A 26174-nucleotide genomic window follows, 5' to 3' on the forward strand; every position below is an offset into this window, starting at 1 on the left:
GCTTTCTTCTCTGGGGATTTCCCCTGTCCCATGGCCTCCACTGCGGCTGCCAAGCCCTTTAGCCCTCCCCCGCTTCCCCAGCCCCCACCTGCCGGCATTTCCTTGGCATCGTCTTGGAAGTGGGTGGCCTGTTTCCCCCAGTGGAGTGGAAGGACCTTCGGGGCAGGGATTAGTCCCGCCTCAGCCAGTGCCAGCACATGGTGGGCCCTTGGCAGATTCACGAGGAGCAACGTCATCGTAGACGGGGAAATGGGGCGCCCCCCCCAGTCTGGGGAGAGAGGATGTTTACGGCCGGAACCCGCAGAGGGAAGTGCGCCGGCCTGGAATCAGGGACCCGAGTTCAAGTCTGGCCTCAGACACTTAGGAGCCGTAGGACTGGGCACGTTACCGAACGGTTTCCTCAGCTGTAGAGTGGGTGACCGGAGCGCCCTCCTCCCAGGCTTGTTCTGCGGACCGACTGCGGTCATAGCTGGAAAGGGCTTGGCGCGCTCCTGGCCCGTCGCTGGCGCCTAATAAGTGCGCGTCGGATGGAGAAGAGGCGCGTGGCCAGAAGCCGGTTTGCCGCGTGGGTGGGAGAAGACGTCGGCCTTGGGCAGCCCCTTTGGGCAGCTGGACTGTGAAAAGGAAGCGAGATGCGGGCGGCCCCCGAGGGGCCCGGGAGACGCTCTGAGGACGGGGCGGCACCAGGAGGGAGCCGGTGGCCGAGAGGGGGGGGAGGGGGTCCGGGGCGGCCCCGAGTCCTTCCTCTTGGAGGAAGCCGAGCGGCTCCGCCCCTCGTGAGCATGCGCAGTTTCTGGTCCGTCGGGTCAGCCTGCTGTTCGGGGTCCTCCGTCCAGCAGCCGCTGCTTCTTCCCCCTTTGCTGCCTCCTCCTGTGCTCGGGCTGGGGGAGGGGAGACGTCCGGCCTTAGGCGGGGCTTCTTTCTCGCTGAGCCTCCAGCCCATGGACTTTGCTCGCTCAGCACTTCCCTTCTGTCGCAGGGGGTCCAACGACGGGTGGAGGGTGCCACCGCAGAGCGGCTGAGGCCAGATTGGAAGCCGGGGCCTCCCGACTGCGCACGGAGCCTGTGAGCGCCGCAAGTCAGGTGGGGAGCTCCGGGGCCGCGCGGCCGTGCCCTGCTTGGACAGCCTCTACGGCGCTCCCCACAGTCACTCTGGGAAACGGCCCTCATCGGCGACAGCTCTGGGGTGCGGCGCGGCCTTCCCAGACTCGAAAACCCTTATTTCTGTGGCCCCGCCTTGAGGCTCCCGAAGCGAAAACCGTATTGTCGAAGCGCCACAGGGATGGGGCCGCCAGCCAGGGAAGCGAGAGGCCCGACAGGGGCAGCTGGGCACCACGTCGGACAGGCTGCGCTGGGCAGCCCCGGATCCGCCTGCCGCGGGACGTGCAGCGCTCACACGAAGCCTCCCTTAAAAGGGCCGCGTGTCTTAAATGTCTGCGCCCTGTCGGGGGAGCCACCTTTGAGGTGACTCTGTTGGCTGCACAAAGCTGCCCCTTTCAGTGGGGCTGGGATAGCCACTTCCGAGAGTGTCTAAAGAGCCTCGGGATGTTTACGGCAAACGTTTAAAGAGGCTCCCAAAGCATTAAGGAAGAGCAGGGCTGACGTGCAATACCTGCAGCGTCCATCGGACTTCAGACGCGGCCCACTTTGGCCAGCTGCCGTAGAGAACACCCAACTGTAGCGCCAGGCGAAAGGGAGTGACGCCCCCCCCCCCCCGCCCCCGCCCCCCCAGCACTGAACTATCGCCCTGACCTCGGAATTCAATGCTGTCGCCTAAATAACCCACCCAATACCGGAATAGGGTGGCAGCTCTGGAACTCGGCTTTTGGAAGTACCGAGTCAACCCAAAAAGCTTCTGAATGAAACGCTTTTTAAATGGACGAATGAAGCAACGGCCATTTCTGGACACTCATTCCAGGGGCTCTAGAGGAGCCCGACGATGAAGTGCGATCCGTGATCAGTCACCAGCCCTCCTGCTTCTGCCTTCCCCGTCCCAAGATTGGCGCTCCTGACCCGCCGTCCCGCCATTGTGCGGACCAGCGATGTGTCTCACCAGCCAAACGGCACGACTATCGGCTCTCTTCCTCCTTTCTCGCCGCCTAGCAATGCACAATCATACTATGAAATAAGCATCCAGCAGTCTTTCTGCCACCACCAATCACCATCTAGAAATAGCGCTTGAGCTGCCACGAGCAACTCTTTGGGTTATCACATCACTGTCAACCCAAATACATTTTTTATAAAACTCTCCCCTTCCGTCTTGGAGTCAGTACCGTGTATGGCTCCAAGGCAGGAGAGTGGTGAGGGCTAGGCAAGGGGGGTCAAGTGACTTGCCCAGGGTCACCCAGCTGGGAAGTGTCTGAGGCCAGATTCAAACCTAGGACCTCCCCATTCCTGGCTTAGCACTCTATGCTGACTAGCTTGCCCCATGATTCAATTAATTAATTAATTTTAAACCCTTACCTATGTATTGGTTCTAAGGCAGAAGAGTGGTCAAGGCTGGGCCATGGGGATTAAGGGACTTGCCCAGGGTCACACAGCTAGGAAGTGTCTGAGGCCAGATTTGAACCCAGGACCTCCCATCTCTGGGCCTGGCTCTCCATCCACTGAGCCACCCAGCCGCCCCTCCAAATACATTTTTAAGACAAAGAATGTAAGGTTACGATTTCATATCAAACTTTGGAACCAGGAGAAACCGTTCATGAGATTTTCATTTTCTCCAGTCGATGCAATCCCAGTCTCGGAACTCTGTTCTTCTTATACATGTCACTTCATAGAACGGCCTCCTTATGGCGTCTCAGTCTATGCTGATTTTTCCTGGTGGCCTCCGGAATCCCTCTTTGCAGCATTCACACGCGTGTGGGCAGTCTTTCGTATGTGTGCAGATGGCGGTCGCTTAAAGCCCGAGGCGTCCGTAGGACTCTAGTCACAGCACTGACGCTGAGGCCTTTTCCTTGGCTCTGGGTCTTCCCAAGTTCGGTCTGCTGCCTAAATCCTCTCTTGGGGGTCTCTGGTTGAGCACAAACGGATCCGGTGTTCGCAAGTCTCCGTGTCTGCACTGACGGACTTTTCCGCCTTCATGGGCTCCGCCGCGCTTCTTGAGCTCAGAAGGACGATGAAAGCCCTTTTCACTCCCCTCCCATTTGTGGGGTGGGCAGAAATGGTACGTCGCTCAAGGCCACCCGAACTGGCGCTCTTGTGGTCACAGCGAGGGCACTGACGGGCTTTATGGCCTTGAAACACCTCCAGGTGCTGCCGAAGCTCAGCGTCAGCACAGGAGGCTCGGGGCGCCGCTCACATTTCTATGGCCAAATAGTGCCGCGTTTGGCCTTCATGGACTGATCGGAGCACCAGGAAATACCGTGACGGCAGTGGTGCGGCTCTTCCCCTGTGCGGGTCCTCCCGTGCTTCCTAAGTCCGGAGGGGCGACGGACGCCCTTCCCACACTCAACACCAACACGAGGGCAATGTTTGCTATGAACGGCCAGCGAGTAAGTGTCTATTCAAGAGTCCTTGTTCTGCGCTTCCGTAGCCGCAGTGTTTGCATTTATACGTTTAGGCTCTTTGACTCTTGATACAAGCGTGTTTGAACTCAGCGGACCAGCTTCTGGGCGTCCTTTTGCGTATTCTGTGAGTTCAAGTGCTTTATCACCTTTATGTGTGAGCTGGTGGCTTCCTAAGTGGTTATGAAAGCTTGCTTTCTTACTAGCTGTGGAGTCCGATCTGTCCACGGGCATTCGTTCTTGGTCGCATCATCGGGACGATCCTTCACGGGTCTCTTCAAGACCCCTCCGGATGTAAACCTCTTCCCACAAATACAGCAAGGGTCAAACAGTCAACGGCTGCCCATCGGGACCAATTATAATAGCGGTTTGCCATAGCCTGCTTGCTTCCCGCTTCCTTCCCTCGGACTTCTGTTTAAGCGCTTTATTTGTGTTAACATATCGCACATCTGAGGGCACCGTGCTGGGCACCATCTTTATGTTCGAATCTGGTGTCCAAATTATTTCCTGATGCCTCACAATCTTCAGGCCTCTGGGGAGACCTTCACCCCCGTATGCTGCAGCCCAGGCCACAGGAACAAATGTTTTATTCACACCAGAATCGTCCAGCTGGGCCTCAGGAAGAGCTGGGGCTTCCTCACCCCCCACGACGACTTCCATGGAAACTTCCTCGGCACAACTGATCTCCTCACCCTCATGAGATGAGTCTTTCTGCCATGTAACCTTCCTCTCCCGCCGCAGTCAGCCAACACATCCCTGCTGTTCAAGTACTCCAGGGACAGAAGGTCCATTGTGGAAAGCACCGTCTGAAACAACTTCTGTTCCACATCAGCTTCAGCTTTAAAAAGATATACTTTTATCCCTTCTGAGCCAAACTCATCTTCTTTGGCGACGTCCTCACTGGAAGCTTCAGTGTTGATTGTTACTGGTGGGTCGGCAATTTGGTCTATTTTCTCTGCATCTTCCTCCACAAATCCTGCGTTGTTACAGTACGGGGCCCTGCGGATTCCTGTGGCCGCAATCCAAGACCTCCACCACCTGGATCCATACTGGGACTAAGTTCATTCGCAAATATCTGCCGCCGCTTGTTCGGAGACCCGGCAGCTCTCACCGTTCCAAAGAGGGGGGTGGGAGGTGCGGGGGACCGTGGTCGGGAAAGACTGAGGCCCTGCATTCGAGTTCCCTGGGTCTTCTGTATCTTTTATTTCATACCATGAAAACTGCTTCCGAGAAGGTGTCCAAATGTGTCACCAGACTGTTCTGCCCTTTTCCCTGTGGGGATCTCCCTTCTTCCCTCCCATGTCTGAGTTGTCATTTCTTCGCAGACGATTCCCTAATCTAGATCTTCATCCCTCACCCCTACCCCAAACCGCTTCCCAGAGCTTTCAGACCTTGGGAGTTTCCAGGATTGCCTCTTGATTGTGTGTGTGTGTGTGTGTGTGTGTGTGTGTGTGTGTGTGTGTGTGTACATGCATCTGTGCACATATGTGCCTGCTCCCTGGATGTTAGATTACTTTTAGCTTCTAGCTGGAGGTGTCTCCCCTCATTGGTTCAGAGACTATAAAGCCACTTCCTTCAGAGTAGTTACTCTCTCTCCCCACAGGCCTCATGTCTCTTGATTGCACCCAAGGGAAAAGCCCAGAGGAGAATGAAGCAGCCACCAGGGTCTTGTTGGCTCTAGAAGAGGTGAGTTGGACTCTCCTCTCTTCCTAAGATACCCTCATGCTGTTAAAAGTATATATATTTTTGATGGGGGGCAGTGGGGAGGAAGGTAATACGGAGGGAAAACAGTACATAAAATAATATTGAATTTATTTAACAGAGAAGGGATGAAGGGGAGGAGAATGGGAAAGGGCGAAATCTAAATGTTTTACCCACTAAATAAACACTATCTGGCCTATACTAACTAATACCTAAGGTTTCTAAAGGCATGTCCAACAGGGAATCAGTATCTAACAAATAAAGAGTCTTTGGTGGGCCAAAAACAGGAATCTCAGATGGGATGTTCACAGATGGTCTCTTCCAAGTAGAGGTCAGCACTCCAGTCACACTGTCCAGCAGAAGGCTGAAGATGACTCCTCACCACCGCCAGTAGATATTCAAAGGCCAGTATCTTGATAGGTGGACTTTAGGATGTCTCAGCCACGCACCTGTCTCCTTCCCCTCTCAGGTCCAGAGTGGCAATTACTCTACTGTTCCTAAGAATTCTGACTCCACCAGACTCAGAAAGATTCTGGTCTCTAAGCCCCTGTCAATCATTCCTTGCAACCTTTATTTCCCATTGCTACAATCCCCCCTTTGCACAAAGCCTAGATCCTGTTGAAAACACTATTTTGGTATTTATGCACAACTAACTTGCAGATTACCTAAACTAAAATATCTACCCAAAATAACAAACCACCTACACTCAGCTATCTTCACTTTTCGAATACTAACCTATCCTAGGGATTTTATCAAGGAAAGGAAAAAAGGGATTAAATAATGAACAAGTACAAATTTCAAACATATGCAAAAGCAAATAACATCAAAAGCAAAAGATAAATGCAACTTCCATGCAAACATTAAACTCATAAATACTATTCTTATCAACTAACACAGAACATTCTACTACTATTATAATGCATTAACATCAAACAGAGAAAAAATTTGAAAATTACAATAAACATGAACATTGCATAAGTTTTACAAAGAAAATTAAACCAAAACATCAAACTCACTTATGCAAACTACATGTAACAACATATAAAATTAAACATGTGATCTGTTTGCATACATTTACATATATACATATACACATGTAGTACATACATACAATATACACATGTATGGTATACATATATACACTTAATATTCACATATATACATATGCACACGGTATGATACAATTAATTTATAACCCTATTATATACACTATTTACATATGTATTTGTAATTTTGTGTGATATGTGATGTTATATGTTATTTGCGTTATGTAATGTATGTTCTTACATATGTTGTAAGACAAGTCAGTATCTAATCTTATCTTAATTCTTTATAACTAAATCCCTATCTTCAAAATTCTTCTGTCTAATTAAATTTCTATACTTAACTAAGTATCTACCAAATTTTTGTTAGTAAATAACTAATCTATAGCTAATTACAATATTGTTAGTACCCCAACTATACATTGTTTCACTCATTCAACTAGTGATTCAATGTAACCTAACCATATTTGTGTATTTGTTTATGTTTTGTTATGTTATTATTTTTGCTGTGTCATGTTGTTTTGCTAGTGTTGTGTCAGTGTTACTGTCATGTTAGTGTTTTGTTACTGTTGCATGTAATATACTCACCGCTACTTCAGATCTTTCCTTCTTTTCTCATCTCATCTTGATTGAATAATTAGTAAATTTTTCCTTCTCTTGTCTCTAGGACACTTTTATAGGCACTTTCTTTCTTTCATCTTTATTTAATTAATTTAAGTGAAATTAATTTAAATTAATTGTTAATTAATTTTTGCGTGCTATAGTTCATGTGTAGATTGGCTTCTTGGCCCTGAAGACTTCCTTCTGGGTCAGTACGTGTTGGTCTTTCTGAACTTCTCTGTAGTGTAATCTCTAATATGAAGGTCATGCATTCATTTAGACTATGTTGTTGAATATGGTGTAAGGTGTTGGTCTAAGTCTCATTTTCTGCCAGGCTGCTTTGCTGTTTTTCCAGAAGTTTTTATGAAATATGAAGTTTTTCCATTGATAAGTTATGTTTTCTGTCTTATCAAGTACTGGGTTGTAGAATGCTATTCTTTTTTCTGTCCTTTCCCCAGATCTAATGCTCTACTTTTTAACCAATACCAGGTGGTTTTGATGACTGCTGCTTTATAGTTTAAGGTCTAGAAGTGTTATTCCCCCTTTGACCTTACTTCTTTTCATAATTTCTCTTTGATACTCTAGATATTTTGTTTTTCCAAATGAATTTTGTTATTTTATCCACCTCTATAAAGTATGCTCTTGGTAATTTGATTAGTATAGCATTAAAAGTATAAATTAATTTTCATAACGTTGTCCTTTTTATTATGTTTCAGTGGCCTAACCATGAGTACTCAATATTCCTCCAGCCATTACTTTGTAATTGAACCTGTATAAGTCTTTTGTGTGCTTTGGGAGCTATTCTATGAATTTTGTCATTATTTTCAGTGTTTTCCTTTCTATTATTGCTTCTTGGGTTTTGTTATCATATAAAAATACTGTTGGTTTTTGAGAATGTATGTTTTTAACCTGCAATTTTGCCTAAGCTATGTTATAATAAGGATTTTATTAATTTTAATAAGAGAAAGTTTTAGGCCAAGAGAAAGGGTTTGTACACTTTTATACTGTCCCCTTTAAGAAAGGAGACAGAGCTATCTGCTGTGGGTCCTTTAAGGGAAAAAGATAAACTCCAGGGAAGAGAGAATTCTGGGCTCCATCTTCTCTGAGAGTCTGAGAGGACAGGAATGCCTGGATTGAGCTCTGGGTCTGGGAGACATTTGGTGGCAGTTGGAGGTAAGAAAAAGAGACTTAAGAAGTTTAAGAAGCAAAGACTTACTATTTGAAGTTGAGGGTTATTCAGTGAAGAGGTTTTCCTCCCCAGGTCCTGGAGGAAGAAGAAGCTACCAGAGAGAGGCTCTGCCCAGGCTCTCTGACTTACTGAGGAAGCCTGGCTCTCTAATCTTCTTGGAGCAGGTGACTGGATCTTACTGTGATTGTAGATACTGTTTATTTTAGAGGGGAGATATACTGAACACAGTTTAGTCTGATTTTCAGAGAGCTTTTCCCTTTTGAGCCATAGGGGGAGCTGAAGAGCAACTTCTGGTTCAACTGACATAGGCAGTTGGAATCTTTGGAGTGAGAGAAGAGTCGGTGCTGCATTCAAACTGTGAAGATTTTATATATAAAATCTTCAAGTGTGTGTATGTATGTGTATATATATGGAGAATAAGGAGAGTTCATAAATTAGAATAGTATTTAGTTAGACAAAATATTTTAAGGTAGTTGAGAGCACGTTTAAGGAGGTTTGCTTTAGCAAACAAGAAGAAACTCTGGGAGGAGTAGAGGTTGGGTTTTTATATTTAGATAAATTAAAATGAGGATAATATGAGAGATTTCCTATTACATTCCAAGTTTCTATACTCCTTCTATTCCATTCTCTACCTCAACTAGAATAATTAAGCATTGTAGTAGACTACTTCAGGCCTTCAATTCACCCTCTGTATAATAATTGGCTTCCTGCCTTCCATCAACCGCCTGCAAATAGGTTACCCCTAACAGCTTTAGTTTATTAATACAGCTGGGCAATCAAAGCTATCAATACTCAATACCAACACAGTCAGATCAATTATATAACATCTTATTGCTAATAGCTTGGTTACCAATACACCAGCTATTATTTAATCATTATAGCTATTGCCTCAATTAATATTTTTGCTTAATTCCCAGGAGTTTTACAATAAATCAGAATATCATTAACAAACTGGGACAGTTTAATCTCCTCTTTACCTACCTTTATTCTTTCAATTCCCTTCTCTTTTCTTATTGCTATTTTCACATTTCCAGTACAACATCTTTAGGTTTAGATAGATGCTATTTTATGATATTAAAAACAGGTTCCATTCTGCCTATTGTTTTTTGTTTGGTTTTTAGCATAAAACAGTGCTGCACTTTGTCAAAGACCTTTTCTTTATCTTTCAAGATGATCATGTGGTTTGAAATATTTGGAGTTTTAATATGATTAATTTTGTTGATTGTTATCTTTGAGATGAACCATTCTTGCATCCCTGGTATAAATCCTACATGATCATAATGAATAATTTCCTGAATAAATTGCTATAATCTGTTTGATTGGATTTTGTCTTAAATTTTGGAATCAATATTCATGAATGATATTGGCCTATAGTATTCTTTCTATATTTTGTCCTTCTCTGGTTTAAGTATTAGGGCTGTATTTGTCTTGGAAAAAAAATAAGGAAAGGATTCTGAAAGGGTCCTTTATTTCTCAATTTTTGAGAACAATTTGTAAAGTATGGGTACAAAGCGTTCTTTAAAAGTCTGATAAACTTCTCCTGTGAATCCACCAGGTCCAAGGCTTTTTTCCTTTGGTAGTTCCTTGACAACTAGATCTATTTTATTTTCTGAGATTAATCTCTATCTAGTCTTCTGATTTTAGTATTTTTAGAGGTTTTTTGTATTTTAGTATTAGTATTTAGTAGTTTTAGTATTTTTATTTTTAAAGGTATTTCCATATTTCTTCTGTGTTCTCTATTTTGTTAGTACTTTATTGTTATTGTTCAATTGTATCTGACTATGATCCTATTTAGGTTTTGCTTTTCTTTTTTGGCCAAGATAGCAGAGTGGTTTGCCATTTCATTCTCCAGCTTTTTACTGGTGAGGAAACTAAGGCAAACTGGGTTAAATGACTTCCCAATGTATCACAGTTAGTAAGCATCTGAGTAAGGTCAGAATTGAAATCATGAAGATAAGTCTTCCTGAATTGAGGCCTGTTATTATCCATGGAGCAACCTATTTGCCTTTGTTAACATATAACTAGGCAAAATATATTCTGATTATTCTTTTTTATTTTTATTTCTTCTGATTTTTCTGTGACTTTACCTTGCTTATTTGGTAGTTTATTGATTTCGTTTTCTGCTGTCTTTTAATTAAATGAATTAAGGGTTTATCCATTTTATTAGTCTTTTTAAAAATAGCTTTTAATTTTAGTTTTATCATTTCTGGTTTTCTGTTTCCAATTTCTCTATTTCTCTTCTAATTTTTTTAAACCCTTACCTTCCATTTTAGAGTCAATGCTGTGTTTTGATTCCAAGATAGAAGAGAGGTAAGGACTAGGCAGTGGGGAATAAGTGACTTGCCCAAGTCACACAGTTAGGAAGTGTCTGAAATCACATTTGAACCAAGGATCTCCTGTCTCTAGACCTGGCTTTCAATCCACTGAACCACATAATTGCCCCCTCTTCTCTTTTGTGCTTATTTTAGGATTATTCTTTGACTCACTAATTTTTTAAGTGCACATTAGAATCATTAGTCTTCTCTTTTTCTATTTTGTTAATGTGTGATTATGAGGATATGCTTTTTCCCCTAAGGACTGCTTTAGCTGCATCCCAGAAATTCTGGTATATTGATTCATCATTATCATTTTCTCTTAAATAGTTATTCATTATTTCTATGATTTCTTCTTCTTAAAATTTTTTTCCACTTATTTATTTTCAACATTTATTTTAAAATTTTTCAGTTTCAAATTCTCTTCCTCCAAGTCTTTGCCCACCCACTGAGAAGGTAAAAATATGGTATTTATTATAAATGAGAAGTCATGAAAAGCATATTTCTATTACAAAAAAATTTTTAAGGCAAGAAAAATTTTTAAATGGAAAACAGTTGTTAAAGGGATTTTCTTAATCTCTCCCTCTGTCCCTTTAAGAGTCAGGAGAGGGATTTCTAGGTGGAGCAGAGCTGACAGGGGTCTGTGTGCCAGAGCTGAAGATTCTGTTACCAAGTAGATGAGGGGGGGTTAAGGAAGGAATCAGTTGGCAGTTAGGTCTTTTGCCTTTGGATCTCCAGAGAGGAGGAGGTCTGTCTCTGAGATGAGGGACTATTGGCAGTTACTACTGACATTTGGAGGATAAAACCTTATTTAAGGAGTTCGTGGGTGGTGTTGATTTATCAGTGTAAGATAGGTAGTTAGAGAATCAATTTTAGATAGGGTAGGTTAGCTAGGCCTGGTCTGGCCGTGCAAGAAGGACTGATCCTCAGAAGACAGAAGTAAGGTTTTAGAACCAGTAGAATTGCTCTTTGGCTACAGGAGGGGCATGGGAGGAGAGGAGGGAAAGAACATGAATTGTAAGCATGGAAAAATTTTCTTAATTAATCAATTAAATAAAATTTTAAAAAAAGAAATAGGGTTTAGTTAGTATTAGGAATTTAAGTATAGTCATAGGGTATTAAAATAATAATCTGTCTTTCCTCCTTCATATTTTCTATCTGTACTTTTCAAATTAAACTAAGTGTTTTATTTTTTTTAAAAAAGGCTTGTAATGGTTAAACAGTAGGAGTTTGATAAAAGTGAAGAGAGCAGTTTAATGTTTTCCCATTCCTCAAAGAGTCAGTCCCTTAGGAGTTCCAACCCGACCCTACCTCCCCTCCCCAGAACAAATAAACTTTTCAGGTATCAAATCCTCCAGGCTTCACACAGTATAAAGTCTTCCTTCTCCTTTCACCCATAGGGTTCCACCCAATGGAACCCCCTCCTGCTTCCAATGTAAGTAAGATCTTTCTTTCCCTTCCTTTTCAATCTTTTCTCTCTCTTCCTCATCTACTCCCCTGCAAGTTCTCAGAGGTCATCTTCTGCTCTTTGCTAGCACTTAATTTGACCCCAGTGCATCACTCCCTCCTATAATCCCCCGTACATGACCCCTGGGTGCGCATAAAGGCATTTGGTGTTTCAGGAAGCAGTGACCTTCAGGGATGTGTCCTTGGACTTTACCTGGGAGGAGTGGGAATGCTTGAGCGCCGTTCAAAGGGAGCTCTACAGAGATGTGATGCTGGAGAACTACAGGAACCTGGTCTCTCTGGGTAAGGATGCCTCCTCCTGGAAATTGGGGTCTGCCCTGGGAGTATCAGGGGTCATAGATGTGGAGCATAGACCTGTAGGAACCCTTCATTGGCTCAGCTGAGGGTCACCCCAGTTTAGTGTGATTTTTGAGGCAAGCATTCACTCACTCAGCCAAAAAACATAAGTTTTATTAGGAATCTATTCTATGTCAGGCATCTTGCTAAGCTTTATATGTGAAAAGAGGCAAAAGACAGTCCCTGCTCTCTAGGAGTATCCAATCTAATGGAGGAGACAACAAGCAAACCAAAATATACAGAGGAAACTATATAGGATAAATAGGAAGTCATTTTAAAGGGGAAAGCATTGCTCTCCTGTAAAGAGAGTACCTTCTACTGACATTGAGTGACTGTATCCTATCCCACTTATTATATTTGCTGATTGTTTTAAGATTTTATTTTGTTTGTTAAGTTCACATATTGATCTAATCTAATATATTCTGTATACATGATGTCACTTTAAGTTACTGTGTTTGGGCTATTAGCTACATGTTCTGTTACACTGTTTTTATTTGCACAGTCCTATCTTTATTTGTACTGTCCTATACCTGTACTAGAGATAATATCATTGTAAAGCCCATAACAACTTGGGCAAACCCTTTCCGTGACTTAGCCGTAAATCTTTATGGATACTGGGTTTGTCTCCAGATCCATCCAGGTCACATATTGCCTATACAGCCTTTTCTGCCTTTTTGCCTTTGCTAATTGTCACATAGATGATGAATATAGTCCATCAAACTGGTTACAACCTGTATCAGTAACCTTTGGAGAATTTTATGGGCTCTTGTGATTTGGGGAATTTGGGGTGCTTCTTTGAATGTGCATTAGCTTCTGTATTACTGTTTTGAAAAGCTGTTACTTGGTAAAAATCATTTGCACTCACACTGTGGATCATGGCCAAGTTAAAAAGGAAATGAATCTCATTTCTATTGTGCCTCTCCTTGGGCAAACACTGTGTGTCACTGATTGTGGATCCCATAGAGGAGGGAGGGGCCGAGATGGGAGTGGTGAGAGGAAAGGGTGGGGGCTGGTGGGATGGAGAAGTTGAGAAAGGGGGAGGAAAGGTCAGGCCATGGACTTCCAAAAGCTGAAGATGAGATAGGAGGAAATCAGCTTGAGGCATGGGCTGGGCAGGTTGGAATGGAGGGGAACCTTCCTTCTGAATTTTAAAACTACTGAAGTGTTTCTCAATGCTGTTTATTTGAGTCTGTAGTTTCATCAAAGTAACCTTGTGTTGATTTTTCTTGAGGAGAAAATATGCTATGAAAGGAGCCCTCCCTGGAAAAGTGCTAAATAAAACCATTCTGAAATGTTGAACAGCTTGAACTCAGGAAAATTCTCTGGGAGCATAAGCTTTTTCCAATTTAGGGAAAGTCTGTCCCTCGTTGCCAGCATAATTTTAAATACCATTCTTAGACATGGCTCTCTTAGCGAAGTTTAAAAAAAATGGAGGGTGACTGAAATGCTTTAGCTGAAAGAAAAGATAAAAGCTTCCCCCCCACCCCCAGCCAGGAACTTGGAAACCCCCCTGAGTTAGTTTAAAATGGACCTGGGAGGTAAATAGAGTGGGAGTAAGTGGGGGTAAGCAGCTACTAGTCTAGAAAGCCATTCTGGTCCAAGCTACCACAGGCTTGAGACCCTCATGGGGGGAGGGAGGAGTTAAGAGGGTGGAAGAGTTTCCTCAGGCAAAAGCCTTTAGGAGACTGAATGTTGCCTAAAAGAAACACCAGGGCTTCCAAGGCAGCAGCAAGTACTCAGGTGTTAGCAATGCAAGGGAAAGAGGGGTTTATACTTTACCAGCCCTGCAGAAAATGGCTCACAAGAACCCCTAGCTTGTGTGTGCAAGAGACACTCCACAGGCTCACAGCAACAGCAGCTGCAGCAGCAATGGCAGGCTCAGTAAAGCGCCCCCCCCCCAAGTTATCGAGGGAGGCAGAAGCAGCAGCAGTTGGAGTTCACTGGAGGGGAAGGAGGAGGCCAGGGCAGAAGAAACATGTTTTTTTTTCAAACTAATCTACTCACTTAGAGAGAATTAAGGGTTCTAAATCCCTTCGTGGTCACCATAAATGTGAGGTTTAAATTAATGTCCAATAACTCCAAGTATTATATTTTATAAAGTTTATTAGTAATCACTTGAAGTAGGAGAAATAAAAGAACAGAAGTAAAGCCAAGTAAAACCATGTGAGTAAACTTCTGCTGCCTGGCACTCACTCAACTGCCACAGCTGTGTTTTCAGGAAGAGAGAGAGATTGGGGGTGACACAAAATTTATATCCTCGCTATGTCAGCACATAATGTGAGAAGGAAAGTGGGGTGCTGGGAATTGTAGTTCTGGAGTTCAGATTCCAGTTACACAGTAGAAAGACAATGAGCTCTGTGTAGGATATTTTGAACTTAAGATGAGGGCTAGACATCTAATAAAATGAACTGGAAATGGAAGAGGCAAGCCTCTCCAATATCTTTGCCAAGAGACAGACCCCAGATGGGTTCATGATGAGTTGAACATGTCGGAAAAATGACTGAAGAACAAAATTGGACAGCCATTTCAAGATATCAGAGAGGCAGGCAGATGGGGTTGTGGGACTGAAAATCATTAAGGAGTCTGGGGCAAGAAAGGTAGATGTGAGAATCATTAGCATAGAGATGGTAATGAAATCCACAAAAAGCTGATGAGATCACCAGGTAATATAGTGTAGAGGAGAAGAGAACCCTGAGGGATACCTATGGCATGTGGGTCTGCCCTGGTGAAGGATCCAGCTGGGAGACAGAGAGGTAGAAGGTGAACCAGGAATGAAAGCAGTGTCCAGAAAACCTAGAGAGAAGAAAATAATCAAGAAAGAGTGATCAGTGGTATCAGAGATCTCCAAGAGGTCGTGTAGGTTGAGAACTGGGAAAAGGCTATTTATTTTGGTAGCTAAGATATTATTAGTAACTTTTGAGAGAAATATTTTAGTGGAATAATAAGGTCAGAAGCCAGATTATAAGGAGTTTAGAAGATAGTAGGAGGAGAGGAAGTAGAGGTATAATTTGTAGATGGCCTTTTGGGGGAATTTAGCTACAAAGGGCAAAAGAAATATAGGACAATAATTCTTGGGGATAGAAGAATCAGATGAGGGCATTTTGAGAGTATGGGAAACTTGGCCATATTTATGGGTGGTAGGAAATGAGCCATACAAATAGGGGAGATTGATAATAAGTGAAAAGTGGGGATGTCAAAGGGGATAGTCTATTGGAGGAGGCAAGATGGATGGGATCACTTGAGCAGGCAAAGGGGTCCACCTTGGTCAGGACTAGGGCCACCTCATCATATGAGACAAGAGCAAAGAAGAGGATAGGGGCAAAATGCACCTGAATTATAGGAGATGAGGAAGAGGGGAGAAGAGAGAGCTCACAGTGAATGGTCTCAATTTTTTTTTTTTGGTAAAATATAAGGCAAGGTTCTCAACTGAGAGAGTTAGTGAGTTATGGGAGATTTGGGGAGCTCTGAAGAAGTTTGGAAGAGCGAGCTACTGTGAAGGGTGGGAGAGGAAGTTGATAAGGGAGGTACAGTAACATTGCCTAGTAGTTGAAGCTGTGTAACATAAATTTGTAGTGAACCCTGTCAGAAAGGTTGTGTGATTTTCTCCATCTTTATTCAGCACCATGTGTCTAGAAATGAAGGCAGTAGATGGAGGGAGTGGTTCAGAGCTGAGGATCATTGGGGCATCATTGGAGATATCTTAAGGGGCCTAGGGGTTCAAGAGTGAAGGAAAACCTAGTGTGGAACTGTTTCACTAGGGGTCAAGATGGAAAGAAGAAGAGATGGTGCCCAGTGTCAGGAAGATGACCTGGGAGAAATTGAGGGGTCAAAGGATTTGAGTGAGTAGAGCTATGGAAGAGGAGGCAGAAGGAGAAAAGAAAAGCCGAAAGACTATGGTCAGATAAGGGGATTCCATTCTTGACTATGGAGGTAGCACATTTGTCACTGGTTAGTAGGATCAGCTTTGGGTATGGATGAAGTGGGGTGGAGGAATAGTTCATAGAGGAGGAGCAGGTTGAGAAGCTGAGGGGTTAGTTTAAAAGAGAATAATTTGTATTGAATTTCCTAGACAGAGAACAGGAATTGGAGAGGAATTGTGAGCCAGGTATTAGACTCCTTGAGGAAGGAAGGGGAGTGACCTGGGGGTCTCTAGACATCAGTGAGCAGGCTTTTGTTTGGATAGTAGAGATCCCACTAAAGAGGAATCATCCGACCCTCAAAAGAAGAGTTAATGAGTGAAGGATTCAGAGAGCCCAAAAGTGGCAATGGGAAGCCCTCACTAGTGGAGACCGAGGGGAGGGGCAGCCTGGCCGGGAGAGGGAGGCCAGGGAGCCTGTGCCATGGGGGAGAGCTGGGTTTCAGGAAGAGCTCATACAGTGAGTGAGAGGGGAACGGTTTTAAGAATGGGCGTGTGTTGTCTGCAGAGCAGGCACGCCAGAGGGCACCAGACGGAGCAGGCAGTTAGGATGAAACTTGGAGACGGGCTGGGATGTGGCGTGATCTGTAGGGATTCAGAAACAGGGTCCGGCCTTCGTGGTCTCCCGAGTCTCCGTCCAGGGTCCTTCAGGATCTGCCCTACCAAGATCAGTGTCTATCCAGAGAACAGCTTGCGGCCTTTCACACTAGGGAGCTTGAAGCAACAGCTCAAGGGCTCATCGTGAGGACTGTGTCACAGATCTGTGCTTCGGAGGAGAGCTGGGACTCCACGATGGGGGATGGCCTGCTTCTGTGACTCACGCTGGCTCTCGGGGGCAGAGCCCTCTCGGCCTCATCTCCTCCCCCGTCCCACCACGGCTTCCCCCTCTCACCTTCAGCCCATGCCGAGCTATCTCCGTTCTCCCCCGTGAGCGGGGCTTCCTGATCCCAAGCCAGGCCTCATCTCCTGGTTGGAGGGAAGACAAGAACCACAGATGTGGGATCCACTGGGCCATGCTGCCAGAAACCCCTCTTTGGGAGAAAGAGAAGGTCCCCGGAGTCAGCTAGGGGCCAGCGGACAGAGCAACGCAGCTGCTGCTCTCTTCATTGGCTGGCGCAGGGGGGCGGACAAAGGGGCGACCATCAGCGGCCAAAGGCCAAAGAGTGTGCGAGATGGACACATGAAGGGGGCTCCCTCCTGCAGGCTCTAAGGGCCTGGAAGGCAGGAATCTCCCCTTCCAGCTCAGCAGCCAGGCCTTTGCTCCAATCTGGAGGACTCGGAATGGAAGGATAAAAAGAGCAGGTCCGGCTCTGGGAGGGGCAGGACAAGCAGAGGGAAGTGAGTCTCCAGAATGATTTCTTACATAAGGGGCGTCTCCAGAACAGGCCTTCTTCACCTGTTGGTTTCAGGGACCCCTTGGGCAGCCGGGTGCGTCCCGTGGGCCACTTCTTGGAGCAAATGCAGGAAACAGATGCACAGGGCACTGCAAAGGAAACAGTCGACTGGCCGCTTCCAAAATATCGCTTAGCGAAAGGTCGTGGATCTCAGGATAAGCTCCCTGCTGATAGCTGGCTGGTGAGGATCAGAAACGCTCCAGGCCGGTCCATCGGCCTTCTGCGGAGAGTCCAGGCCAACAGTCCCATCACTCGGCAGGCCCTGGTCATCGAGTGCCCGGGGATTCCATTCCCCTCCCTCTGAGTTGCCCTGTATGTGCTGAAATTGCCTGTTACCACGTAAGCGGCTTGAGGGGACACCCTGCTTTTTGGGGTCTTGTGTGTACCGCTAGCACGTAGCCCGGGACTTGGCACGACCATAATCCCACAGGGGGCAGGGGTTCTGCCAGCTCCCTCCACGGCTGCAAGGTCAGTGCTCCCCAAAGCCCTCTTTGCTAATGCCGACCTTCTAGAAGGCCAACACCAAAATATCAGGCCCAGAATCTAGCAGGCCTGGCCTGAGCGTCTCACACACCTAATGGGTTGCCTCTCCCGGCCTCTGAAGTTATGGGAGTCCTTAAGAGTGAATTCTCCATACAGGGCAGGACAATCCTCTCTGGACAGTCTGCCTGAACACCCTCACCATTACTTGCTACGCACCCTTCAGCAAGCCCCCTAACTTCTCTGACCCTCACTTTCTCCATTTGCCAAATGAGAACGATGTGCCTGAATGGCCTGAAATTCCACCTCCGGCATTCGGTGCTTGCTGTCCCATCTCAGGGCTGATGCAGATTTTGAAGTCGGATAATGTCATTCTGTGGGATTGTATTTGAAGGAGAAGTCCCAAGGGCAGCTAGGAGGAGTCATGAATCTGGGACAGGTTGGACAGCTTTGTAGAGCACTTGACAGATATTGTCTGGGATGAGCTTTCTAGCCCTCTGGGTTCAACTTCTGTTTCCGTTGTATTTCAGCTTGGGATCCTAAACTCAAGAACCAGGAATCAGCTGAAAAACAAGAAGTAAGACCAGTAGAGATATTAGAAGAAAGACGCCCTGGGGTTGTTCTCAGGAACCAGATCTTTGTGGTTGGTCCTGTCCCAGAGATCAGGTTATGGAAGCAAATGGACAACCTGGCAGGGGAGACTCCAAAGAAGCAAAGTGATCTGAGACAAGTGATTCTGGACAAGAAAACTCCTGCTGAGCACAGAGGCCATGAGTGGGTTGACACTGGCAAAAAAATCCACAGTGGCGTCTGCAGACCCAAGAGGGCATGCAGTGAGAGGGAGGGCAAGGGTCTCCCAGTCCTGATTCAATGCCCCTCAAGTCTGAATAGACTAGAGAAATCCTGGGATTGTGAAGAATTGGACAAGACTTTCAGCCAGAATGCACAAATGATCCCATGTCAGAGAATTCCCACAGGAGAAAAAACTTATAGATGTAAGACCTGTGGAGAGTCCTTTACCCAGTATTCATACCTTGTTAATCATGAAAGAATGCATAATGGAGAGAGACTTTATGAATGTAAGGAATGTGGGAAAGCCTTCAACTGGAAGTCATACCTCATTGGACACCAGAGGATTCACACTGGAGAGAAGCCTTATGAATGTAAGGGATGTGGGAAAGCCTTCAGCCATAGCTCAGCCCTGATAGCCCACCAGAGAGTTCACACTGAAGAGAAACCCTATAGATGTAAGGAATGTGGAAAAGCCTTCAAATGGAAGTCGGGCCTCAACCAACATCAGAGAATTCATACTGGAGAGAAACCTTATCAATGTAAAGATTGTGGGAAGGCCTTCAACTGGAAAACTCCCCTCATTCAACACCAGAGAATTCACACTGGAGAAAAGCCTTATAAGTGTGGTGAATGTGGGAAAGCTTTCAGCCAGAATTCAGCTCTTATTGTACATACGAATATTCATACTGGAGAAAAACCATATCAGTGTAAGGAATGTGGGAAAGCTTTCCACTTGAATTCTCACCTCATTCAACACCAGAGAATTCACACTGGAGAGAAACCTTATGAATGTAAGGAATGTGGGAAAGCTTTTAACCAAAGCTCGTCCCTTATTATACACCAGAGGATGCACACTGGAGAGAAACCTTATGAATGTAAAGAATGTGGGAAGGCCTTCAGTAGGAGCTCATCCCTTTTTGAACATCGGAGAGTTCATACTGGAGAGAGACCTTTTAAATGCAAGAAATGTGGGAAGTCCTTTAATAGAAATTCATATCTCATTCAGCATCAGAATTCTCACTGGACAGAAACCCTAGAAATATAAGGAACCATGGGCAGAGTTGTATGGTCTGATGTAGGTTCCAGATCCCAAAGTATGGTATTCTTAACCACAGCAGTGTTTTGAAATTGTAGCTTGTTCTGGTTCCTTGACTCTCTACCCACACCGTTAGTATAATAATAAAATGTATAAATAACTAATATAAGATAACCATAGTAGGAAGTAAGATTTCAGAAAAACCTAGACATTACTTACCGACTGTCCCAGAAATGAAGGGGCGGAGTACTTACTTGCAGACTATCTTGTAAATTAGGGGAGAATAGGAACCACTGCCAACTGTTTCATAAACCACCTGTGGCCACATCCTAAGACTCTGTGCTAAATGAAGGCAAGCCAGCTAGGCTAAGAGCACCTGGATCTGGCTAACTACCTATGCTTTATAAGTCTCAGATAAGCACCAACAACCAGCAGAACCCCAGTAAAATCAGGCTAATGAATTAACCCTAAAGTGTCGCTGATACCTTCAAGATGATGTGGATATGCTAATGAACCAAGACAAAGTGACATGCATAAGAGTTAGTCCTTCCACTACCACTAAATTCCCATGAAAATGGGATTTCCCAAACTTCTGCTGACCCTTCTAGCACTCTTCCACCTACTGCTGTCCAAGTACTTCCAATCCATAATTAGATAAATGACTCTATCCTTCCACCTCCCCATTCCCTTGTGCACCTCTACTTCCTTTTCTCCATCATTCCATCCCCATTCCCATGCCGCCTGCCTCTGTTCTTCCTCCACCATCTGTCTCTGTGCCTTATTAAAGTATGATTGAAGCATTATTCCCTTCTTGCTGCCATCTTGGACTTTCTTGGCAGGTATACAAAGAACTCTGCATGCCTGCCTCCTCTTGGGCCAAAGTGCCCCCATTGAGACTTTTCTTTTCTTTAGGTAATAAACTAGAAATAATAGGCCTGAGGAGTTTACACTGCGTTTAGCTGCCCCTACCACAAGCATGACATGCTGTATTCATTGATAGAGCAAGAGTGGCTGATGAACCTTGGGTCCCCTTCCAGGAGGATATTCCCCTTAGTTGGGTTGCAGTCAGTTGGTTACTAATTCCATAAATAATCCAAGCAGGCTTCATAAATGTAGCCCCAAAGGACAACAAAATGGAAAGGACAAATCATTGGTTCTGGACCACTGACGTTAAATGTCCACCTCTCTGCTACTAGTTGGCAGACTTCAAAAATGGGAAGTGCCATTGTATTTGTCAAAATTTGCCTATTCGCTGTCACAGAGAATCCACTTCGTACCTTTTGCCAGAAGGGAGGGAAGCTTCCTGGGAAAGATCTAGATCCATCGAACATCGAAAGCAAATGTCAATTTACTAATGTTGGAAAACTGTCGGCTGCAACTCATCTCTTGTAAAAGTTAGCTCATTAAATGGGAAAGATTGATCAATAGAGTGAATGTGGGACATCTTTGCAGAGCAGAAAACAAAAGCCTAAAGAATCACATGGGAAAACTGAGCCTAGACCTATGGAATGGGAAACAAATCATTGTGATTTACTATCTTTGTGTTGAAGAGAAACTTTGTGGTTGGAGTAGAGGTAGTGTATTTCAGTGGGAGCTCGGAGAATTCTGTCCTTAGATTTAGATTTGGGGTCACATTCTGACTCGGCCTCTAAGAGGCCTCAGGAAAGTCATTTCACCATGTGCCTTGGTTTCCCCTTCCAACCACAAGAGTTAGTCATTCTCGTACTCCCTGACAGTATTATTATGAAGATCATGTGTGAGAATGTCTCTAACCACAAAACATCCTCATCTATGTGTAAAACAGGACAAACAGTAGGGGAAGATGTGGGTGAAAGAGAGGTCCAGACAAAGTGGGAGTAGACGTGGAATTTCAGGAGGCAGATAATGCTTTAAGCTTGAAAGATTAGGGAAGCATTATGGAGAAAGGTACAAGGAGAAGCACCTTGAAGGAAGGAAGAAAAAGACTTCTGAAAGGTGGTGAGGTGAGGAGGTAAGAATGGAGTATTCCTGTCCCAGGAAATGGGCTCTTCAAGACTGTGCTATACTTAGATATAATGAAAAGCCTGACTGGAATTTGGAATGTGAAGGGAATCAAGGGAAATAATATTCAGAATAAAAAATATCAGAAAGGAAAATTGAAGCCAAATCATGAGGTAACAAATACCAGACTTAGGACTGTCTATGTGACAGGAGGCCATGCCACGGAGTCCAGGACTTATCCGCATGAATGTCCCCAACACATTTCCTCCCATGTGACGTATACATATAATGGAAATTCCTTGGAGAGACTTAGGACACATGCAGTTATTCTGTTATTGGCTCCAGGCTGCTAACCACATAGTAAGGAGGTACCTCATGGGCTGTGGCTGTGAAGCTATAATTTGGGCCACATTCCAAAAGCAGGGGTCAATGAGGTTACTGGAAACTTCCTGTCCTGACCTTTGAAAGTCACAAGGTCCATGCTTCTCATCTCCCTGAAACAGAACAAGCCCAAAGACAAGAGCCCAAGAAACTGTGAAGATTGGATTTGGCTCTCCCCTGCTTATAACAATGAAGGTACTTAGCTCTTCCTTGATTGTGAAGATTAACTTGTAATCCCCTGTCTATTTTTAGATTTTAATCCCCCAAAATGTAAGCACAGTATTTAAAGTTGAGTATGGAGATCTACCCATTTTGGATCCCTGGATAAACCCAATCACAAGTTAGGTGTGTGATCCATCAACTGAGAAGGGAAGGCTGACTCTAAGGCCTAAGTTAAAGCAGTTTAAAACTTTACTAAAGTAGAAATGAAAAAGCCTTCTAAAATCATGGCTTAACGGCAACCATTCTGGAGGGCAATTTGGAACTATGCCCAAAAGGCGCTAAAAGACTGTCTGCCCTTTGATCCAGCCATAACACTACTGGGTTTGTACCCCAAAGAGATCATAAGGAAAAAGACTTGTACAAGAATATTCATAGCTGCACTCTTTGTGGTGGCCAAAAAAAATGGAAAATGAGGGGATGCCCTTCGATTGGGGAGTGGCTGAACACATTGTGGTATCTGCTGGTGATGGAATACTATTGTGCTAAAAGGAATAATGAACTGGAGGGATTCCACGTGAACTGGGACGACCTCCAGGAACTGATGCAGAGTGAGAGGAGCAGAACCAGGAGAACATTGTACACAGATGGATACATTGTAGCACAATTGCATGTAATGGACTTCTCTACTAGAAGCCATGCAATGATCCTGAACAACCCAGAGGGATCTATGAGAAAGAGCACAATCTACATTCAGAGGAAAAACTGTGGGAGTAAAAACACAGAACAGAAACACCTGCTTGATCACACAGGTCAGGGGATATGGCTGGGGATAGAGACTCTGAATGAACAACCTAGTGTAAACAACAACATGGAAATGGGTTCTGGTCAAGGTCACATGTAATACCCAGTGGAATTGCTCATTGGCTATGGGAAGAGTGGGGGGAGGGAAGGGAGGTAAAGAATATGATTCTTTTTTTTTTTTAAACCCTCACCTTCCAACTTGGAGTCAATTCTGTGTATTGGCTCCAAGGCAGAAGAGTGGTAAGGGCTAGGCAATGGGGGTCAAATGACTTGCCCAGGGTCACACAGCTGGGAAGTTTATGAGGCCAGATCTGAACCCAGGACCTCCTGTCTCTAGGCCTGACTCTCCATCCACTGAGCCACCCAGCTGCCCCCAAAGAATATGATTCTTATAACCAAGGAATAATGTTCTAAATTGACTAAATAAAATTTTCAAAAATCAAATCAAATCATGGCTTAATACTAATTATCTTAGAATACTAATTAGGATTATCCAAAAGCTATCACTACCATTGAGATCTAATTGTGTATGAGGGAGTAGGGGGATTTTCTCACTCCCCAAAGCACTCCAGCATCTTTACCAGGAACATCTCAAAGGGGATCAGGAAGAGTTGGACACGTCTGAGCCATGACTGAACAGCAGTAGAATTGGGAATCATTGATGTGTCAATGATCACTGAATCGTTCTCTACACTAACAATGCAGGGAATAAGATGAGCTTGTAGTAGAGACTTGAAGGACAACTAAAGCTACACTTTCATGGGCGATCTGCTCACAAATCACAAACACAAATCTTCAGACAAAATGTACTTTTTTAAAGAATGTCGATTTTGTCTGATCCCTTCTGTGCCTTGTTTGGTATGCGATCTCCCCTGAAGATAATTATGCAATACACTCCCTTATGTTTTCCTGTCCTTACTTTAGTGATAAAACTATATGGGTCATGTCCATTTGGAGTTGATTGTGTAAGATGCTGATCTGAACCCATTTTCTGACAAACTGTTTAGTTTTCCCAGCAGTTGTTGTCCAGGGGGGAACCCTCCCCCTCCTCCTCGCCTTCCTACAGAGCCTGTAGTGCATTGTTGGCTTCTGTGGCTTCTGATGCTCGTCTTGGCCATTCCACTGATCCAGTTTTCTATTTTTAGCCAATACCAGGGGGATTGACAGGAATTTACAATGTCGTTTCAGTCTGCTAATGAGAGGCCTCCTTTGTTCCCACTTTCCCCCATCATTTCCCTTTTGTGCCTTTAATTTTTTCTATTTTGTGCTCAGTAACTCCTTCAATTATTTCTCCCTTTAAGTTCTGTCTCCTTTATGAGGTTGGCCCGGCCAATAATGTTGCCTCTGATTACTTGATTGTCTAGACTGTTGGTTTCAGCATGTCATGAACTTGGAGAAGGTTTGTGGATCTTGTTCTTTTTCTCATGAACGTTCTCATTCCCCAAGAAGTTTCTGTAAAAGCTTTTGCCCAAGGAAAATCCGTGCCACAAGAATACGTGAGACTGGGGGGGGGGGGCAACTCTGGCAAAAGCCCGAGGGATATCCCAGACATGAACGAACAGCCGAGACCCCTTCTCCAGGGTGCACGTGGTAAAGGAGTGGAAAGAAACATGGGTTTGGTTCGAGAACGTTTCACGGCTGCTTCGCACCCTTTGCATCGGCTTCTGTTCCAGCCACGTCCTCTGCTCATCACCTGCAGGCCCTCGGCAACATTCTGCCCACCGACTTGGCCGGCCTCCTTCCTGGAGGAGCTGAGGACGTGGGGGCTGGCCGACTCCACACAGGGCTCTTTGCTGGCTCCCATCCCCATTCCTCCAGCACTCACGGTTTCCCCTCTCCAATGACCTTCCATCGAGGCTCCGTCCTGGGCAGGTAGTGTCAGTCCCATTCGAATGGGGGCTCTTCGGGGCGTCTCTGGCAGTTTTTATGAGTGAGCCTAACACAGCGAGCGCATGTTGACTGACTGACTGGCCTGGGCTGCAATCAGGCCTGACCCTGAATGTCAGAGGCCTGCAGGTGGTACCAGATTCCCATCTGGGAGCTGCGCAGAGATACTTGGCGCAGAGTTAAGGAGGTCTGAGCTGCTGGAAGAAAGGCAGCAGCACCCTGAAGAGGCAGAGCTGAGGAAGGAGAGCACTCCAGGCAGGAGGGACAGTTCAGACAAAGGGTTGGGAGGGGAGACAGCGGCCAGGAAGTTCTGGCATGTAGAGCTGTGGAGGCGGCCAGGTGAAAGCCCCCAAAGGTAGGAAGAAGCTGGCTTTGAAGAGCTCCAAATGGCCCACAAGGAAGTTATGCCTGATTCTGAAAGTGATAGGGAGCCAGTGAAGTCTGAGTAGGGAGGGAGTGACCTGTCTTTTAGGAAAATCACATTAGGGGCTGAATGGAGGATGGAGTGGAGCAGGGAGAGATGGGGGGGGGGGGCAGGCAGACCTCTATGAATCTTAAAATTTCTCAGACTCCTCCTTGGAACATTATCTTAAGGTTATGGTTAAGGTTATTCCTCATTTAAACAATGGAGGTACCTGATCAGGAATGTCTTAGGAACTTTAAAATTACTCCACCCATACTTGGGCATACTTTAGGGGAAGATAAAGTTATAAACTCCTGATGGAACAATGAGAAAAAGTCCCCAACCCATACTTATAGTGAGGCAAAAGCCCTTAAGCTAGGTCTATTTTTAGATCTACTACAAAAGGGTATTAAGTACCTATGAAGGTCAAATTAATCACTAAAAGGTCAGGCAACTTGCAAGGGGCAAGCTTAACAAAGAGGTGTGAAGTACTCAGAAGATATAATCTACCCAGAGAAGGTGAGAACTAAAAACTAAGAATGGGAAGTGCTAGAAAAAGCGTCTACTGTGATTGGTAGACGTAAAAATCTAGGGGAGGTGACACAAGAGAAAATTGTCTTTAAAAGGAAGGAGCTGGAGGGCTCAAATGAATTCAGCTTTGGTAGCTGAATTGGAGGTCAGGAGTCAGAGGAAGCTGCTGGAACTTGGAAAGATCTTGCGGTGAGTGATTAAAGACTGACTTAGTTTCTCTCTTAAAGAGAAAGGTCTAGGTCATTGGCCTAGGCCCTAGC

The 26174-nt window shown here is 45.0% G+C and overlaps 2 protein-coding genes and 1 pseudogene across 7 annotated transcripts in view; 1 reads left to right on the plus strand and 2 right to left on the minus strand.

The window, feature by feature from the left end:
* LOC103102197 (zinc finger protein OZF-like) overlaps positions 1-25504 on the plus strand; it is a 71741-nt gene extending 46237 nt beyond the window's left edge. For 5 of the 6 annotated variants that reach the window (XM_056825543.1, XM_007492408.3, XM_056825541.1 and 2 more), the window contains 3 exons: positions 5107-5189; positions 11971-12097; positions 18472-25504. In XM_056825543.1, coding sequence (XP_056681521.1) covers positions 5107-5189; positions 11971-12097; positions 18472-19778 — 1517 coding nt within the window. In that variant the 3' untranslated portion in view covers positions 19779-25504. The remainder of the gene's footprint in view (positions 1-5106; positions 5190-11970; positions 12098-18471) is intronic. The other variant, XM_007492410.3, reaches the window with a different exon arrangement.
* LOC107649184 (zinc finger protein 711-like) lies at positions 2772-3977 on the minus strand (annotated as a pseudogene).
* LOC100025084 (zinc finger protein 850-like) overlaps positions 14243-26174 on the minus strand; it is a 34345-nt gene continuing 22413 nt past the window's right edge. The window contains exon 5 of the mRNA XM_056825521.1: positions 14243-18504. Within this exon, the coding sequence (XP_056681499.1) occupies positions 18431-18504 (74 nt within the window). The 3' untranslated portion in view covers positions 14243-18430. The remainder of the gene's footprint in view (positions 18505-26174) is intronic.

Source organism: Monodelphis domestica, chromosome 4 (genome assembly GCF_027887165.1).
Source record: "Monodelphis domestica isolate mMonDom1 chromosome 4, mMonDom1.pri, whole genome shotgun sequence".
NCBI classification, from domain to species: domain Eukaryota; kingdom Metazoa; phylum Chordata; class Mammalia; order Didelphimorphia; family Didelphidae; genus Monodelphis; species Monodelphis domestica.